Source organism: Rhamphochromis sp. 'chilingali' (genome assembly GCF_963969265.1).
Source record: "Rhamphochromis sp. 'chilingali' genome assembly, chromosome: 21".
Taxonomy (NCBI): domain Eukaryota; kingdom Metazoa; phylum Chordata; class Actinopteri; order Cichliformes; family Cichlidae; genus Rhamphochromis; species Rhamphochromis sp. 'chilingali'.
Window position 1 is genome coordinate 20,450,451 of NC_137949.1, and position 20,448 is coordinate 20,470,898.

Sequence of the window (20,448 nt, forward strand, 5' to 3'; positions counted from 1 at the left end):
AATAAAGAGAATCTATCAAATGTACAAAGTACCTGTGAATTTTTTCTGTATCAAAACACAAGTAAAGAGCAAATTGGATATAACATGTATATTCAGAAGTGCATGAAATATAATTGAATCAAAAGCCATTAAAAGCAAAAATCTGGCTTTTCTACATAGCTTCTAAAATGAGCATAACTAAAAACTTTAAGGTTAAAAATACTTGAAAGATGGGAGGTGACAATAAACTGACATTACTTGATATTTATTTATTTATTTATTTATTTACTTATTACCCATTTTCAAATATGTTTCAGTCTCCCCTTTAGATAGGGGGAAGCATCTTATACATCTTAAGTGTTTTTAAAAAGCTGCATGGTGAATAAAGGGACTGAAACACTTGTGTTTCTCTTGTTCTGTTGTAGTTTCTTTACCTTACAATATAAAGTGTTTTAATGTGTCTTTTGTTGTGACTTTGTACTATATAAATGCCATTTAACTGATTTAAGGAATTCTACTGTAATTTTGAATTTAGCAACTTAATTAAAATATACATTAAATTCTAATCACAAAATACATACAAATGCCTCATGAATAGTTAAGTAACACATTTGTAGGTAGGCATACACAGTTTCACAAATATTTACATTGTACTATTTTGTATTATACCCTCTTGTTACATATTATTTACTACTGCAATTGCACTACTCTTTTGCACAGTCTCAATTAGATTTTTTATTTCACCTTTTTTACTTCTCCTTTAAAAAAATCACTGTTGTGTATATTTTTACCCTACCTACTTTTTAAGACCTTTACTATGGGCCTGTGGTACCTTTACTATTAACATTTTTTTAACAATTTTTAAAAACATTTTCCTGCCGTAAAACACATACTTTAACGTTACTTTAGCGACCAGAGGGAGCATTTACTAGTTTGCGTTTTGTTTGAGCTTATAGACCCTCGCTGGCTTCCGTATCAAAACAGAAACGTCATTTTGGAGCGAAAGTTTTGGAAAGACTTGACAGGCAGAAGGAGACGTGGAGATGTGTACTGGTTAAAATGATTAGACAGAGCTATATATTAATGTATTAAAGAGTTTTATCGAACAGCGACACAAAAAGTTTAAAAATGGAAGGTCTGGAAATGTCTGCGATGATACCGGCTCTTCAGGAGCTAGCTAGGTGAGTACACGGCTAAAGTTGGCTAAGAGCTAAGTAGTTAACAGTACCACTTATTTGGGCTAAAGTGAGTCCTCGTCTTTACTTATTGAAGTCGATAAAAACCTTTGCTTCGTCATGTCTCTGTGAATAACATCGTGCTGATATTTGCAGTGCGAGCGCTGCAGAGTACGGCCAGGTGGTACAGAAACCTCGACAGATTCTCTGCCAGTTCATCGACAGGATACTGACAGATGTGGATGTCGGTAAGCCGGGAATATCGACACATACTAGGGGTGGTCACCATAATAAAAGCCTCTGAAAGGACATCAATAAAAAACAAACAAACAGCTTTTTGGTGCACACTGTCAGACTTATCTGCTGAAACATTCCCTGAAGTTGTTGCTTACCATGACTACTATTCCCTCTTGTTAATATACTTCGCTGATTTCTTTTCCCTTTTTTTGTATATTTGTCAAACGTGCATGTTTTAGATCATTAGACAAATTTTAAAAATAGACAGAGATGGCCTAAGTAAATGTAACATGCAAATTATAAATTCCTGAAAAAATCCTGTTAAAAATAAATAAATAAAGATTGATGATGATGATGATAAAAATAGGAAAAAGAACCTATCTAAACCTGTGTGAAAAAGTAACTGCCCCCTAAACCCAATAACTGGTTGTGCCAACCTTAAAAGGAAGAACTGCAATCAAGTGTTGGTGATAAGTTGCAACAAGTCTTTCACATAACATCAGCCATAATGGAAGTTTTTCAAGCATGAGCGGTCTGTTTAAGGTCATGCCAAAGCATTTAAATTATATTTAAGCCTGTACTTTGACTAGGCCACTGCAGAACTTTCACTTTGATTTTTATGGGGTTTTTTTATGCATTTAAGACTTCCTGGTGGGTGTGGGATCACTGATCATTATTCGTGGTTCTTTTGTAACTTACTGGATGAGTTGTTGATACACTCTCTGAGCAATTTTGGTTGGCTGTCCACTCCTGGGAAGGTTTTCCACTGTTAAAAGCGTTCTCCATTTGTGGCTCATGGTTCTCGCTGTGGATCACTGGAGTCTCAAAGCCTTAGAAATGGTTTTGTAACCCTTTCAAGATCGATAGATGTCAATGACTTTCTCAGCAGATTCTTTAGATCTTGACATGATGTGTTGCTTTTTTAAGCTTTTTATCATTTAGTGACTTTTCAAGTTAATATTGCAAGAATATTTGACTTATCCTCTGTATGTGTACCAGCTCTTTTAACAAAGCAGTTGTCTTTTCTTCCAGTTGCTTTAGGGCTAAGTAAGAAGTCCACCTCAGAGCTAGCCTGTGTGATGCTGCTGGACTTTGTGCAGCACATAGTTAAATCTTCATCTCTGATGTTTGCCAACCCTGCCTGTCAGCCTGCTGAATACCCAGAAACAACACAGAGCTGCACTGGTAGGAAATTCTTCTCAAAATGCTGCCATAAGTGATTTCAGAAATTAGAGAAAATAAAGCTGAACATGTTTTGCCTTTTTAGTTTAGTCCTTTAATATCTTCTCATTCCTTGTCTTGATTTTAGACTTCAGTAAGTGGGTGGCGGTGCGTTTCCTTCGTGTGGCAGCAGCTCCAGGCTGTGATATCATCCATGGACGGGTCTCTGCTGTGTTGTGCTCTTTATTTCACACTCTGAGAGTCCGGGCACCATTTATCTTTAATTGCCTCATTCAGGAACTCATATTTCTGTCCCAGGAACTCAGCCATAACCTGTATGCACATATTTGCACACTTGCAGGACAGGGACATGTTTTGGACATTCACACAAAGAACCAGTGGCCTATAAACCTCAAGTGCTTCAGTTTATCCCCCCTCTGTGCCTCCTCATACCTCACCCCCTCTGCCCTTGTGCTCTCCTCACCTGCTGCCTTGGAGTCGCTGACACTCGTAACGATCAACATCATAACTGAGTCTCTGAGGGGAGTCATCTCCCGTCGTGACCTGAGTGTAGCCTGGGAAGCTGCATGCTTCATCCTGTCCAACGGGAACATCAGGCTGAGGAAAGCCTCCATGGTGATGCTGAGAACACTGGTGGAGCTCAGAGGATTTCCTGAGATGCAGGGCCACGAATTCTTTGCAGCCTACTTCCAGTTGCTGGAAACACATTCCTACTCTGCCACAGCAAACATAAATGAGAAGCAAGCTTACGAAGGAGAGCTGTTAAGCCTGACCCGCTGCGTGTTTCAGCAATCGTATGTTTCTCACTCACACTTTGAGCCCATCCACCTCTCACAGATGTTCGAGTGTGTTTGCACTCTTGCTGGAGCTGGTGTCAAGTTAGGTGTAGAAGTGACCGAGTCACTTTGCCTGCTGTTTAGCTTCTCGCTATCTGTAGCACCAGTTTATGAGAGCGCCGCGTTGCTTAGGAGGCAGCGGGTCACCGAAGTCTGCGGGACACTAGCATGCACCGTGGGGACAGCAAATCAAGCTGAAGTACAACTCTGTTCTTTGTGTTTCCTTTTAAATTATCCTTTTGATGTCCATACAGTGTTTCCCTCTTTACAATATGTGCTATGCTTGTTGTTCGCAGTGTGCAGAAGGGTTTCTCCGAGCTGCCCTGAAGGCTGAGACAGCTTTAGTGCTGCAGGAGTGTAAAGATGGAGCAACACCTGCCAAGAAGTCTTGCAAATCTGCCACCAGTTCAGTCGGTAAAACTACTAAAACATCCTCAAGGTGAGTGCATCAACATTTACTATTTGGCAATAACCATGAAAATCTCAAACAATTTTTTTTTAAAATGTCTCATATGTCGTATTGAAGTAATGTCTGTGTCTCTATCTTAAGCAAAGTGGACATGCGTGTTCACAGTAAGGTTTGGGCTGCGTTAAACAGTCGGCTGGAGGAGCTGCTGATGCTTTTGGACTCCAGTTCTGCTAAGCCTGAGACCACCCAGAGTGCGTCTGCTCTGCAGGGACTGGCCCTCATTCTCCATCAGGCAGCCCTCTGCTCCTCACCCGTTAGGTAATTCCCAAACATACACCCGTGCTCTTACACAAGCCCTCTCCTTTTTATCTTTTTTCTGCCTCTCAGAAAAACTTTTTCTCTAGTTTTTTATTTTAATAGTGTTTAATATTAGAGATTGCTTACTTTCCTGGCTCCAGTTTGACATATGTCGTTCACAGTGATTAATAGCATATTATTCACCTCAACATCTCTTTGTTATAGCAGCTTGTCACCTCTCCTTTGGGTTCCCACTGAGACGCTGAGCAGGGCCCTGAAGAGCTGTCAGTCAGTGTTAGAAGGAGGATCTCAGCCTGTGTCAAATCGGAGCTACTTTCAGTCTGCTGTCCAGATCACCGTCAGGGTCCTCGACTCTATACTTTACCTGACAAGTAAGGATCTAAATACAAAAATACCAGATGTTTTTGGTTTAGTTTGTTGTCAAAATAAAAGTTGATGTATTTTCCATATTTGTTTGTGTTTAATTTGAAGATAGAAATCAAGCCAGATACACATCCTTTATTATAATCATAATCTTCTTTTTTTTCTTTTTTTTTAGTGAGCAGCCAGAATGATGACAGGCTCCAACAACATGTGTGTGCTCTGTTGTCTCTTCCTTGGGTGTGTGAGAACAAGTCTGTCTCAGCCTATAAGACTTCAGGCTTCCCTTCCTGGTTGCTAGCCTTGGCGCAGAGACTCGGTTTCTGCTACTGTGAGTGTTCCTGTGTGCTTCTTTTTCTTTTAATGAAAACCTAAACGACTGCTTTAAAAGTCATTTAAAGACGTCTTTCTTTCCAGCACCTGAGGTCCAGGCCGATTGCGTGTCGCTGCTGGCCTTTTTACATGGTGGTGTGTGCGAGACGTGGCGCGTGTGTGTGTTTTCAAAGGCGCTGCAGAGTCAGGAGGAGGTGGTGAGAGTAGCAGCAGTCAAGGCTTTCCCTCTTCTTCTCCACCATCTGGGAAACATGCACTACAACCTCATTGGCACTACTTTGCTGTATGGAAACTCATACATTACTTAGTACTTGACCACTGATATTTTCTGTCTTTCTTTCATTGATATCATCAGTTACTTTGTTATATTTCATGGCGTATGTTTGATAATTGTAGTTCCAAGCTGGAGGACAGTTCGGAGCAGGTGAAGAAGGAACTTGCCAGGATCATTGGTCAGCTGAGCTGCCTCCAATCAGAGCTCTCCAGCCTTAGTGACATCCACACAGACTCTACTTGTCTTCCCAAAATCCTTTGCCTCTCTTGTAGTCTTGAAACAGATCATGCTGGGAAAGCAGTGCCATCCCTCAAGGCATCTGTTGTTAGACCCTTCCTACCATTGCTCAGACCACAAGCTCCAAGCACCGTGAAACAAGGTACCTTTTTACCATAAGTTTTTCACAACAGCTGATGCATTGAAATCAGTTCACAGCTGCTGTTTTCTTAAACATTTTATACATTTCACTGCCAGCTTTCCTAGAAGCTCTTCCCCACCTGTGCCAGCATGTGAATCTCACTGGTGCAGACAGCGATTCCCGAGCCGTACTCTGTACCCTGATTGGTCTAATGGAGGATTCCGATCCTGTGGTTAGAACACGCTTCAGCCAATCAGTGCGTTTCCTGCTAGCAGAGACCACTAGAAACTCTGAGCAGGGCTCTTTGAATGAGGTGAGCAATTCTGACTCCAGTTTTTCTTATATTTTTATTATTATAACCTAATTATATTTTTATCAGGGTAAAATTTCACCATATTCCCCTCAATCAATATAGTTTAATGTTGCATGTTTACTTGTTTTTTGATGTGGTGTGTGTCACCATCACAGCTCCTGGTTGCACGTCTTAAAGAGGCATTCAGCACTGCTAAACTTAACAGAGATGATGACCTGCGTAACACTCTGATCCTCACCACTGGAGAGATCGGCAGGTATATAAACAGCTTTTTTTTTTTATTCCACAAGCTGTATGAGTTATAGTAATTGTTTTTAATGAATAATATGTTATAAGATGGGAGATAAAATTATTGACCTTATATACAGAAATAAAATGTTGTGTTGCTAGTTGTTATTAGTTTGTATTATTTTCATATCCACTTAGATGTAGAAAACAGATGATTTCTTTTGTTAATACATTTAAAAAGACTACTTAATGAAGGAAATTTCTTCATTCCCCTTTCCTCTTCTGTCAGAGCCTCTCAGGGTAGTTTGGTGTCGTTCTCTCTGCTGCGTCTGCTCCACTGTCTCCTGTCCAAGTCGTCCCAGGTGTCTGTAGCTGCTTACACTCAAATTCGAGCCCTGGCCACCACTAAAGGCTTGAAACTGCAGACACTCTTCAGTCAGTACAAGAACCCTATCTGCCAGGTATCTAGTCTTTTGTTTAAATTGGACCAAACCCATCCTATTCACCTGCTTATTATGAGTTAGATGACTTGCTCTATAATACTGTTATTCATAGTATATATGTGGATTTAATGTTTGAAAATTGCATTGGTTTAGTTTTCATTTGGTCTGTTTTAGATACTGTTTTTTGTGGAAAATCTACAGTCCATTACTATATCTTCTTTGCCTTTTAGTTCCTGGTGGAGTCACTACATTCGCGCCATGCGTCAGCCCTGCGGAGCACACCAGATCAAGGAACCGAGTCAGCCAATCAGAGGGAGCTGGCTCTGGATATTCTTGCTCAGATCGCGCATGCTTTTGACTTTCCAGACCTCCACCGCTTCCTCACCGTATGTACAGTCATGCACACGCATCCACACACAGATAGTAAGCACTCTTTATGTGATGTACATTGGTGCTTTCTTGCATGTTTGTTAATGCAGCGGACCCTCCAGGTGTTGCTGCCTTACCTAGCAGCAAAAGCAAGCTCTACAGGCTCTGCTCTCATTCGAACTTTGGCCATTGAGTTGAAGGCAAACAGGAGAGAGATCCTGATCAACAACTTTAAGTACATCTTCAGCCATCTGGTCTGTTCTTGCACAAAGGAGGAGCTGGAGAGGGCCTTTCACTACCTACAAGTATGAACAACTTTACTTGCATTTTACAGCTGAAACATGATTTAGAGTCATGTACCTGAAGAGGTCATCTTAAAAACAAGTTTATTTTTCTTCTCCTTCATGTTCTTTCAGAGTGAGACAGAAATTGAACTGGGATCTCTGCTACGCCAAGACTTCCAGGGTCTTCATAATGAGCTGCTGCTGCGTCTTGGAGAGCACTACCAACAGGTTGACACACATATGTGGAAACAGATTTTCTAAACATTAAATCTATTTCAAAATATGTGGCTTTGAGGAAATTATTCTGCACAAGGCCTCCTCTTGAATAAAACTCACAAATGATCTAAAACACAGACTCTAGTTTCTGTTCTCATAAGTGTTTATTTCTTTGCAGGTATTCAATGGCTTGGCAATCCTGGCCTCCTTTGCATCCAGTGATGATCCGTACCAGGGACCCCGAGACATCACCACCTCAGAACTTATGGTACTTGGCATCCTCTGCATTTCATATCAGTGTTTTAGTTTCTTGTCTTTTTGACATTTGACTAGACAAAAATGCTTTATGAAACAATTTAGGCTTCAGAATCTGTGAGATATGTTTTATGTAATTAATTTAAAACAAAAATGTAATTTTTCTATGCAAAAAAAAAAAATTAAAGAGATAATAAGCAACTAATCATCTGCTAATTATCCATTAATGAATGTCTTGTTTTTATCTTTAGGCTGACTACTTACAGCCAAAGCTGCTGGGGATTCTTGCCTTTTTCAACATGCAGCTGCTTAGCTCCAGTGCAGGAGAAAAAAACCGCAAGAAACTGGTAATTGATCCTCTAAAATACCAGAATTTTAAATCTGATTGGTTAATTGTCCAATAAAGATCTCCTTGGCTCAAAGTGAACATGTCTGCCTGTTCTTCGTGCAGGTTTTGACAAGTGTGATGGCTCTGATGCGACTGATGGGCTCCAAACACATCAGCTCTGTCAGAGTGAAGATGATGACGACATTACGCACCGGCCTGCGATACAGAGAGGACTTCCCTCTCCTCTGCTGCCAGTCAGTACTTGTATACTTGCACATAAAGTCACATATTGTGATGCATTTATCTTTATTATTCGTTGGCATTTGCTCAGACATCTGTTTCTAATTCGTTTTTTTTTTTTTTATATACACTCCCTTTTCCTCTGGGTAGGACATGGGATTGTTTTGTGAGGAGTGTGGAGCCTGCACACCTGGGCCCCCTACTGAGTCACGTTATTGTTGCTTTGCTCCCCTTGATTCCACTGCAGCCCAAAGAAACTGCCGCCATCATCCGCTTCCTCATCCTGGACAACAGGTAGCAAACATAAGCACAAATGTGCACATTTGATCAGCGTGCAAACACAAAGACACATCTTTCGGTTACAGTTTTAACTTCCCTCATTAGTTAAACTGGTCAAAATGGTTTTAGAGTATGCAAAAGGATTGTGAATAATGTGGGAAAAGGATCTTATTCATTCCCATCTCATCCTCTTTTCAATCAACCAGATTTTTCTTGTGCACAACTGGTCTTATTTCCTTTTTGTGCTGAATGGACACTTGTGTAGACATACACAACAATGTGTAAAAGGGTACACATGGATGAGTATGTATGTATGCGTATGTAGGTACTTGAAAGAGTGTGTTTGTATATGTACATAGGTGTGGGTGTATGTGCGCTTTTAGATGCCTCACTTCTGTCATTTAATTACAGGGAAGAAGTCAGTGACTACCTCCATGAGATTTACTTTCTACCAGACCATCCAGAGCTAAAAGACATCCACACAGTAATGCAGGATTATAAAAAGGTCTGTATGAAGGGCACAACAGAAAGTAAAATGAATGTGAAACAAAAGGCTGGTTGACAGTGATCATACGTACAACACATTGTTGTGTTGTATTTTATCTTTTCTTCTTCCAGCTGGCGGCCAGCAGCAGTGACTTGGCTGCCGCACTGCAGCTCTCCATGAGAGCCGTCCAGCATGAGAACGTGGACGTGAGGATCCACGCGCTGACCAGTCTCAGGGACATGATGCACAGCAACCAGGTACACACTCAATGAAGTGCTACAGTGAAGTAACAGCTCCATGTTTGCAAAGAGAACTCAGAAAAGAATGCAAAATATATATAATGAAACCATTAGACTGCATCATTCCAAAATCACCGGCTGTGTTATCTTTTTCAAACGATTTGTTGTTGTGAAAGGTGTAAGCCTGAAAGTTGGGTCATTAGCATTAGGGCTGAACGATATATCGCATTTGCGATAATATCGCGACATGATCAAGTGCAATTTTCTAACCGCAAAGGCTGCGATTATACTCTGGACATGTCCAAATTCATGGGCTGCATCCTCCTGAGGCCGCATTTGTAGACCGATTACGTCACAGCGACGCGCCGAAGGCTGTCCAAATTACTACCATATCCCAGAATTCATAGCGCGGCCCAGCCAAACTCCAGTTTCCAGCAATGGCGGCCGCTACTAAGTTTTAAAATTACTCATACTAATCTTTCTGGGTCACAAAATAAACTTTTAACATATTTTCAGGCGAGAAAGTAGTTGTGTAAACATCAAATATCTGCTCGGTTTATCAAGATATCCCATATTTGCAAAAGTGCTTCGACGTTTTCAGAGGCGTCTGCTACCCACCAGCTCGACAGCTAGCCGGGAGCTCGAGGGTTACTGATGCGGCCGAGAACGGCACAACTCCCGGCACATCATTTTCAGATCACCGCGGAGTTTCGCTGCTCGGGTTAAACGTAATATATAAGTCACTTAGACAACCTAAAAATGTTATTGTTGGGCTTTTTTCAGTGTTTTGTTTGTTCGTGAGTAAATCGGTTTGGCTGAGATTAAAGTTATTAGATTAGATAAAATAAAACTTTATTAATCCCCCGGGTGGGTTCCTCCTTGGTTTTCACACAGCTGACTAAACGTCAAACAGAAAACTTATTAAACAGAAGTATGAGACAGTCGAGAATTTACACCAGTGTCTGGTTATATTTTAGATAGCAAGAAGCAGACGGCCGAGTTTATTAAACTCCACCGAGACAGCGGTGACGCTAATCAGAACTAGCCTTCTGATTAGCTAATCAGAAGGCTAGACCGTCCAATTTCACGCCTTTAAACTTTAAAGGCGTGTTTGTGTGTGTGTTTATACAATTGCTATTATGTTTGCACTTTATGTGTAATGTTACTGACTGCAGAGATCAGTAAGATGTGTGTATTTTTTATTTATTAGTTTTATTTATTTAATATTATTTTTTAATTGAATGACTGTCTAGTAGTTCACAGATGTCGAAAAACTGAGTGTGGTAAAGCCACTGATTTTTTTTATGTATATTTCTGCAATCTGCACATTGTACTGACTTTCATTTTAATGTTTACACCAGGGTTCCTTGTCAGCACTTTATGCTCAGATGTTTGTAAGCTAAAAATAAACTATTGTGTATGTTCAAATATACTGTTGTGATTGAAGAAGTTAAATAAAAATGTCAGTCATCAATTCATGCATCACCTCATGTCATCATAACAGAGGTCTGTCTTCCAGGAAAGAACAGTTTAAAATTAATGTAATATAGTATTGGCCATACTATATGATGTATTGCTTGTCTTTGTTTAATAATACAGAAGACAAAGACCTTAAAAAATAATCGCATATCGCATCGCAATCGCAATATTGGGGCAAAAAATCGCAATTAGATTATTTTCCATAATCGTTCAGCCCTAATTAGCATTAAGAATTATGTACAATGGATGTGTCCATAAATTAACATACTATAATACATCTTAGCACCTAAATTGGTGTTTCAGTTCTTAATTCTAATTCTTAGTTCAGTTCTTACTACACTTCTAGCATAGCCCATGTTAAATCCTCACCGTTACCCACAAATTTACTTTAACTTAACACATCTATAAATATGTTCCTCTGTTTTCTGGAGTGCAGGAGTGGCTGCTGCGGCAGGTTTGTGCGAGTGAAGCAGTGGAGCCGGTCATCTCCAACCTGGTATCAGTGCTGCTGAAAGGCTGCCAGGATTCATCCCCAGAGGCCAGGCTCCTCTGTGGGGAGTGTCTGGGGGAGCTGGGCGCCGTGGATCCGGGACGCTTGGATCTGTCGCAAACACACACCCACGGCAACCGCAACATCTTTGTGGTAAATAACTAACATAGATTGCAAATGTAATGATAATTATATGTGTGTGTGTGTGTGTGTTAGTTACTGTGTGTGAAGCAAAGATAACTGAACTGTATGTTTGTTTGTTTTTTCTCTGTGGCAGAGCGGAGTGGATGATCCTAACTTTGCCTATGATTTGCTGACCGAACTGACCAGAACATTTCTGGCGTACGCTGATGATGTGAGAGCCCAGGACTCTGCTGCTTATGCAATTCAGGTACGCAACAGCTTTAATTATTTGTGTTTGTTCCTCTATTGTATTTATTTATTTTTGCGGGGTTATGTTGAAATGTTTGTTTGTATTGGTGATTTTATATCCACTGTAGGAACTGCTTTCCATATTTGAGTGTCGCGAAGGTCGAACTGACTCAGCGGGCCGACGTCTGTGGAGAAGATTCCCCGAGCAAATTCAAGAAATACTGGAGCCTCACCTCAACAGCAGGTCTAAGTTTACACCTTCGTACACACATAGTCTCATTTGTAATGGTCTCAGAATTCAGGACTTAAAAATCCCTCAGACGACAGTTATTTTTCCTCTTCTCTCCTCCCTTCTCCAACATTTTATCTTCTTGCCTGCAATCTTTTAGTACTCACTAAGTCCTTCCATTTTTTTAACTTCTCTTTTTGTAAATCTGTTATTTTCTACTCTTACCTGCAGATATAAGAGCAGTCAGAAGGAGGTGAACTGGTCTAAGCTGAAGAAACCTGTGTACCTCAGCAACAGAGGCAGCAAATTCTCTGACTGGTCAGCCACCTGGGCTGGATACCTCATCAGCAAGGTTAACCCATCTCTTTTTGAAGTTTTTCCCCAGCTTTATCTTGTTTTCCAAGCCAGAAGTTAAGGGAAGTTTCTTTGCTCTCCAGGTGAGACACGAGTTGGCCAGCAAAGTGTTCAGATGCTGTAGTTTCATCATCAAACACGACTACAAGGTCACAATCTACCTGCTGCCTCATATTCTGCTCTACATGCTGCTGGGCTGCACTCCTGCAGAGCAACAAGAGGTGAGGACACATCTGAACCACCACAGTAGTTCAGTTGCCTCCATCTCACCTGATCCCTACCATCCTCCTCTGTCACACCAGCCCCTCTGCATGGCCTCATTCACTGCATCCATGAATCCTCTAATTTACTTCTTTCCTCCTGCCTGGCAGCTTCATATTCAGCATCCTTTGTCCAGTATATCCACTATCCCTCCTCTGCATATGTCCAAAACCACCTCAGCCTTGCTTGTCTAACTTTGTCTTCAAACCGTTCAACCTGAGCTGTCCCTCTGATGTCTTCAGTTCTAATCTTGTTCTAATTCTCATTCCTTGTTGTTCCATTCTTGTTTCTGTCAAAGGTTACAGAGGAAATGCTGGCTGTGCTGACAGAGGGAGATGGACAAGCCGAGGGGCTTGCCCAGAAGACGGCCTCCAGCCTGTCACAGCTGAGCACTCAGACTGTGTTCAGCATGCTGTCACACCTTACACAGTGGAGTCGCCACATCCTCTACTCCAAACCCAAACATGGTAAGAATTCAGTTCAGTTCAATTCAGTTTTATTTATCCATAACAACAGTCGCTTCAAGGCACTGTATATTGTAAGGTAGACCCTACAATAATCTACGGACTAATGAAAAGATGCATAGCTTCAGTCACTGTTGAAAAAGATGTATTTACTCAGTCAACTCTATAGCAATTTATATTGCTATTATTTACATGATAATATTGAGGCTTTTATGCATTATTTGCATTGAACTGTATAAGAAAATAACTAAATAAAATTCAGTTCTCCTCATTGTTCACTCACCTTGTTGCTTTAATAAAGTAAAGAATTATAACATGATATTGCAGAGAGTGGGGATTATCAGCGCGTGGTGGCCTTCCTGAAAGATATCCCGCAGGATGTCCTGGCCAAGGCCTCTCTACGATCCAAAGCGTACACTCGTGCCCTCATGCACTTTGAAGCTTACATCCTGGAAAATAAAGAGAACATACAAGACCATCTCTCATTCCTGCAGGTCAGAAAACAATTTGGTTATTAACCATTAAATAAAAGATTGACTCAGGACTTTTGACTGCATTATAAAAGTTATCTTGACAGCAACGAGTCCAATAGTACAAGTGCACTTGTCTTTTAACCACTCATCCAATTAATCTCTGTGGTGAACTTTAAGCTCTGTGATGTACGTGATTGCTTGCCACAGACGCTGTACGCTGCAATGCACGAGCCGGATGGAGTGAGAGGTGTCAACGCTCTGAGGAGGGAGGAGCCATCACTCCAGGAACAGATACTTGAGCATGAAAGCATCGGCCTGCTCCGTGACGCCACCGCGTGCTATGACAGAGCCATACAGCTGGAGTCAGACCAGGTACCCAAACACATGTAGTCCATAAACATGTACACCCAGTTGGTGCGACTGAGTATTTCAGTGGTGTGTTCAAAGCCACTTTAATCACCTTTCTCCTTGATTCTGATACTTGGTTGGGTTGAAATTGATCTTGTGTACCTGTCTAAATGCATTGAGCTGCTACCATGTGATTGACTGATTAGTTATTTGCATTTAAAATAACTGACATGCTTAATAAACCGGTATGTGTACATATACTATGCCAGTTTTATGTTTTCTTACAATATGTTATTTATGATATCGACATAAAAGATAATTAACTCACTGTTTTTTCTTTCTTGATCATTTCAATTATCGCTTTGTATAAAGATCGCTCACTATCATGGAGTGATGACCTCCATGCTCGGCCTGGGACAGCTGTCCACAGTCATCACGCAAGTCAATGGAGTACTGGCCAACAAGTAAGAAAAATACATATCAGTGTACATCTATTTCTTATTAAATGTAATTTTTAAAATTTAGGTTAATATAGGTTTGCCTAATGTAGCATTGTATGTCCATTTAGGCACCAGTGGAAGTCAGAACTCAACACCTACAGAGTAGAGGCAGCCTGGAAGCTTGGAAAATGGGACCTGCTGGAAGATTATTTGAGTTCAGGTAGTGCAGAAACACAGCATGTATTTGCAACATCTGAAATCACTGGTGACTACATGATGCATGGATCTGCTTAAAGCATAGTTTTCTATTCTGTGTCTCCAGACCAGCAGTCCAGCACATGGGGTGTGCGGCTCGGCCAGTTGCTGCTCTCAGCTAAGAAGCAGGATGCTGAAAATTTCTATGAGAAGCTGAAGCTGGTGAGGAAAGAACAGGTCGTCCCTCTGTCTGCTGCCAGTTATGAGTGTGGAACCTACCAGAGAGGATACGAGTATATTGTCAGGTCTGTGGATGTCAGCTCAGTTTGGAGTCAAGTGTGTTGTGTTTTAATAACTTTCTAAAAAAGCTTTTACGTGTGTTTAGACTCCACATGCTCAGTGAGTTGGAGCACACCTTCACTGAGCTGCTGAAACAGAGACAGGGATCCGGGTCCAACCTCAGCCAACTGCCTCCTCATTGGTCAGATCGGCTGGAGATGACGCAAAACTCTTTCAGGGCCAAGGAGCCAGTCCTGGCTCTCCGCCGTGCCCTGCTCAGTCTGGGAACGCAGTAAGGAAACATCACTTTTTAGTTGCACAGATTTTAACATGCTGTTTTTCTGAAACACACACATTAGAGAAATCAGTTTAAAATTTCTTCTTAATACAACATTTTCAAATCTTTCTGAACTCACATCTGCATGTATCATCTCACTCTGCAGACCTGTATGTCAGGAGCTGGTTGGGGAGTGCTGGTTACAAAGTGCCCGGGTTGCCAGGAAAGCAGGACACCATCAGACCGCCTTTAACGCCCTTCTCAATGCAGAAAATACAAATCTTGCTGAACTGGTCACAGAGAAGGCAAAGTGGCTTTGGTCTAAGGTATAACCAGGCTACAAATAAAACCAGCATTCAATATATGATGCAAAACTGTATGCAAATTATTCACATTTGTACAGGACCAGAAAACGTATTTTCTTTAGTGTCTTCCTATCTGCAAATTAGATTTTCATACATGTGCATAATCAAATTAAACTAATATAGCCTAATTTGTCTGCCTGAATGTCATCAGGGCGATGTCCACCAAGCCCTGATTGTCCTGCAGAAGGGTGTGGCTCAGTGTTTCCCTGAAGATCAGCCCCTGACAGATCCTCGCAGTCTCCAGACTAAAGGCAAAGCCATGCTGCTGGTGGGGCGCTTCATGGAGGAGACGGCCAACTTCGAGTCTAATGCCATCATGAAGACATACAGGGTTGATATATCTACACACTTTTAAACTAGATTCTGAAAATGTTTCATAAAAAGACAAAAAAGTGAAAAATGCAATGATGCAAATGTCAGAGATCACCCTCACAGTGATGTGGCACCAAAGCAGATTTCTGCATCACTTGTCTTTACCTTATGTGTTTTTTGTTTTGTTTTGTTTTTAGGATGTGACTAACCTCCTACCAGAGTGGGAGGATGGTAACTTCTACTTAGCCAAATACTATGACAAAGTCATGCCAATGGTGACAGATAACAAGCTGGAGAAACAGGGTAATCTGATCCGTTACATCGTCACATTCTTCGGGAAGTAAGTTCTTGTTCTTTCTGCTGATTTGCAGCCCTGTAGACCCAGAGTCTCCAACTCCAGTTCTCGGTCCTGCAGCTTTAATATGCATCTCTACTCCAACACAGCTGAATCAAATGGTTGGATTAATTCTTCAGCATGCCATCAAGTTTGCCAAAGGCCTGATAACAAGCCATTCATTGATGTGTCGGAACAAAGATGCATCTAAAAGCTGCAGGACAGTAGCTCTCGGGGACTGGAGTTGCACACCCCTGCTGTAGACTACAATCAGAGCTTCTATTAGCTACTTCACAGCTGTTAATTTCTTCATCAAACAACACACTTATCAACTTTCTCCCTCCTAGTGCTCTGCAGTTTGGAAACCAGTATATCTACCAGGCCATGCCTCGCATGCTGTCTCTTTGGCTGGACTATGGAGCTAAAGTGTGTGAATGTGAGAAAGGTGGGCAAATCACACAGGGCAGGGAGATATTTCTAGTTTCAGTCTAATTAATTTGCAAATTTTTAGCATTTCATTGGCTTTTCATTAACACTTGATATTATACCTATTCCTTCACCTCAGCTGGGCGAGCAGACAGACAGATGCGACAGGAGCTGAGTAAAATCAACACAGTAGTGAGCGAGCACTGTGCTAAGCTGGCGCCGTACCAGTTCCTGACCGCATTTTCCCAGCTGATCTCCAGGGTGTGTCACTCCAGCGATGAGGTCTTCAATGTCCTCATGACCATTGTGGCCAAAGTGTTCCTCACATACCCCCAGCAAGCTATGTGGCTAATGACTGCGGTGTGCAAGGTGAGAGAAATGAGCCACCCCTCATTTAAGGTTGATGGTGATTTCTATAAACATGGAAATATAGCCTTTGTAATCCTAATGAGCTTGAAAGTCAGTATTTGATATATCCACTTTTATTCTTCAACACAGCCTGAACTCTCTTAGGCAAGTTGTTTTGTCATTTCATTAGGTAGGATTAGGAATATTCAGGAATAGTTCTCCAGGCTTCTTGGAGGACATTCAAAGCTTTTCCTCGGATGTTGGCTGCCTTCCATAACAGATAATAAATGCATCTCTTCTTTTGTCATCCACTTATGTAGTAGCCACTGTCCAAACAAACCCTTTGAAATCCCTCCAGAAAGCCTGGGGAACTATTGCTCAAGACCACTTTAAGAAATTACTAGAAGGTCTGGGTCTTTGGAAGCAAAATATAAACAAATGAGGGGTGACTATAAAGTTTAACATTTGCAAGTCTGTTTATGTGGGGGGTTTTTTTTAATTTGAAATGTTATTTAGCAGATCAGTTCAAATCAAAATTACAATTTCTCTGTTAGTTTTTGTAATCAACTGCTTCTGCGTCCAAAATACAGCATTTATTTATGTCTGCTTTTCTTTTCTTTCCAGTCATCCTACCCCATGCGCATGAATCGCTGTAATCAGATCCTTAAGAAAGCCGTCAGTCTTAAACAGTCCCTGGAAAAATTCATTGGAGATGCCAACAGACTGACAGACAAGCTTTTGGAGCTTTGTAATAAACCGGTATACACGCCCATGCACAAATACACTTCAATAGTCTATGACTTCTCAATCCTTAAATCATCTTTAGGCAGGAGTAGAGATGTTTCTATATGTGTCTTACAGGTGAATGGTAACAGCACCACCCTCAGTATGAGCATTCACTTCAAGCAGCTAAAACGTTTGGTGGAGGAGCCGACATTCAGTCAGATCCTGATCCCTCTGCAGTCTGTCCTCATCCCAACGCTGCCCTCCACAGGCGGGGAAAACACACAGCATGATGCTTTTCCTGGACACTGGGCATACCTGGATGGTTTTGAAGACAGTGTAAGAGAAAGAGGGTGTTAACTATTCTGACCGGCCGCCACGGTATGTTTAACATTCGGCAGGAGTTGATTGACAGTTACAGAAAATAATCTTGTTTGTGTAGGTGGAGATCCTGGCCTCTTTGCAGAAGCCAAAGAAGATAAGCCTGAAGGGTTCGGATGGTCGGGGTTACACCATGATGTGTAAACCTAAAGATGACCTGAGGAAGGACTGCAGACTTATGGAGTTCAACTGTCTCATCAATAAGGTATCTGGGAGATTTCATTCAAACTAAATGGATATATAGTGAGTTCTGGCCATAGAGCGACTTGCATGTTAGGTCAGAATAAACAAACTTACTAACTTTTAGAGGTTCAATCTTATTTTATGTGTTGTTCTGGCCTCAAAGTTAAAATGAAATATTAGCCTCTTCTCATAATGTGAATAAAAACTGAACCTTTTTTTTTTTTCTTTGCAGTTAGGAGCTCATTATGTAGCAGAGCTGTACTAAATCAATCAATATGTGTGCAAATTACATGACAATACTTGAGAAAATGTGAGAAGAACAGCATTTATATGTGCTTGTTTGTACTGTGTGTGTACTGTTGTAGTGCCTCCGTAAAGATGCTGAGTCCAGACGGAGGGAGCTACACATCCGGACTTATGCTGTGATTCCCCTCAATGAGGAGTGTGGCATCATTGAATGGGTTAACAACACTGCCGGGCTGCGGCACATTCTCACAAAGCTGTACAAAGAGAGAGGTATCCCTTACTTATAACACCTACAATCAAAAACCTTTTCTTTTTTTTTTAAGTAAATGTTAGGAAGTAATTAAGTTGTTCACCTTTTCTGTGTTTTTAAGGTATCTACCTATCAGGTAAAGAGCTCAGGAAGCTTATTCTTCCCAAGACAGCTCCCTTTGAGGAAAAACTGCGAATCCACAAGGAGGTGCTGTGTGCTCGACACCCCCCTGTCTTCTATGAATGGTTCCTCCGGACCTTTCCTGACCCCACGTCATGGTATGACTTTCACTACAACACTGCTATAATTATACTCCTGGAAGTCACTGCTTTACCAGAAATGTTAGTCATTTTCATTTAACATCTTGACCACATTTGAAAGAAGTTATTTCAATTCAGAATTTTTCAAAAATCTGCTTCAAGTGTAACTTAAATCCAAGAATAAATCTTTGGAGTATTTGTGTGTTTACAGGTACAGCAGTCGTTCAGCATACTGCCGCTCCACTGCTGTGATGTCCATGGTGGGCTACATCCTGGGTCTGGGAGATCGCCACGGAGAAAACATCCTCTTTGATTCCTTCACTGGAGAATGTGTTCATGTAGACTTCAACTGCCTCTTTAACAAGGTTTTATTTTATTTTTTGCCTTAGATTCAATAAAATATTATTTAGGAATATTCATATATTTATTATTTATTATATGTATCCTTAACACCAGTGCATGTTGTTGCTTTTAAGTTTGCCTGTGCTTTTCTCTCCTTTTCCACTAGGGGGAGACATTTGACGTGCCAGAGGTTGTTCCCTTTCGTCTGACTCGAAACATGGTGCATGCTATGGGGCCCATGGGCATCGAGGGCCTCTTTAGGCAAGCCTGTGAGGTTACGATAAGACTAATGAGAGACCAGAGAGAGCCACTCATGAGGTACATTCACATAAAAAGTATTAATGTCAAATTCAACCATTCATAAATATTAAAAATCTGTTTTTGTTTTTAATTTTTCCTGCAAGCGTGCTGAAGACCTTCCTTCATGACCCACTGGTGGAGTGGAGCAAACAAGCCAAAGGACTATCAAAAGCTCAGGCCAATGAGACAGGAGAGATTGTTAATGAAAAGGTGGGCATGTTTCTTGAATTTTTACCTCTTAAATTATATTTACTTGCAAATCTAAACCAGAGAGACTTTATTAATCCCAGAGGAAAACTGGGCTAAATACAGCACATTCAGGTTCAATAAAACCTAATAATGTTTGTTCTTTACATTTCTCTGCTAGGCTAAAACCCACGTGTGTGACATTGAGCAGCGCCTGCAGGGAGTGATTAAGAGCAGGAATAAAGTGCTGGGTCTTCCTCTGTCAATTGAGGGGCACGTCCATTACCTCATACAGGAAGCCACGGATGATAAACTACTGTGTCAGATGTATTTAGGCTGGGGTCCTTACTTGTAGAAAGAAAAAGCACTCAATTCAGAAGATTATAATGCAATCCAAGCACTTTTGACTGTTTGTTCCTGAGCCTTTTTCCGTTTTGAAAACATTGAAAATGCAGCACTGTTGTACATTCCCTTGTAATAAATTATTTTGTTGGTTAAATGTGCTGTAGTGTGTATCTTCTAATCTCTTAACCCTCAAACTCTCAGAGCTAGACAGGCTTGTCAGCTGATTGTTTTAATCCCCTGTCTCCTGCTGCTTCTTCACTCCTGATTACAGCCAACTGGCCCAACTTTTTACATAAAAGCACCACTTAGAATTAAATGTCTGCTTAAAAAGCTGAAAGTGGACTGGGTGAAGGTGTGAGTAAGAAGTAGGTAGTAATTTGTTTTTGGCTAGCAATATTTTTCTTATCTAGTGATGAGTTCAGGTAGTCAGAAAATCACTGTATTTGTAATTATTACTTTTCTTTTTTGTTAATGCTTGGTTGTTGTTGCAGCTGGCTTTGGGATAGATCAGGATGAACTTGGTTGTATTTATGTATTTGCATATTTTTAGTGGGAAAACACTTTCCAAGATAATTGCATGAGAATATACTTTTATTCGGAATAATCTGAAATGGAAATGTATTTGTGATAATATTTATTATCAC

The 20,448-nt window shown here is 40.9% G+C and overlaps 1 protein-coding gene across 2 annotated transcripts; it reads left to right on the forward strand.

Annotated features, from left to right (window-relative positions):
* Positions 1–962: 962 nt before the first annotated feature.
* Positions 963–19,974, forward strand: atr (ATR checkpoint kinase). 2 transcript variants are annotated; one of them, XM_080870082.1, is made up of 48 exons: positions 963–1,160; positions 1,311–1,402; positions 2,424–2,576; positions 2,701–3,608; positions 3,706–3,848; positions 3,960–4,136; positions 4,341–4,507; positions 4,675–4,827; positions 4,914–5,112; positions 5,226–5,482; positions 5,578–5,774; positions 5,930–6,030; positions 6,292–6,463; positions 6,676–6,831; positions 6,925–7,119; positions 7,231–7,326; positions 7,493–7,582; positions 7,821–7,916; positions 8,021–8,151; positions 8,288–8,431; positions 8,828–8,921; positions 9,035–9,160; positions 11,058–11,264; positions 11,389–11,502; positions 11,612–11,727; positions 11,944–12,064; positions 12,150–12,287; positions 12,626–12,794; positions 13,119–13,285; positions 13,472–13,636; positions 13,985–14,076; positions 14,181–14,272; positions 14,375–14,552; positions 14,633–14,818; positions 14,970–15,129; positions 15,320–15,499; positions 15,678–15,820; positions 16,162–16,259; positions 16,380–16,609; positions 17,213–17,347; positions 17,450–17,650; positions 17,754–17,897; positions 18,241–18,391; positions 18,493–18,649; positions 18,843–18,996; positions 19,140–19,291; positions 19,378–19,483; positions 19,641–19,974. In XM_080870082.1, exons 1-48 carry the CDS (start codon positions 1,108–1,110, stop codon positions 19,812–19,814), a joined length of 7,830 nt encoding a protein of 2,609 aa, XP_080726208.1. In that variant the 5' UTR covers positions 963–1,107; the 3' UTR covers positions 19,815–19,974. The 2 variants fall into 2 exon arrangements, with proteins under 2 accessions (XP_080726208.1, XP_080726209.1); XM_080870083.1 differs by having other exon boundaries at positions 4,344–4,507.
* Positions 19,975–20,448: the final 474 nt, after the last annotated feature.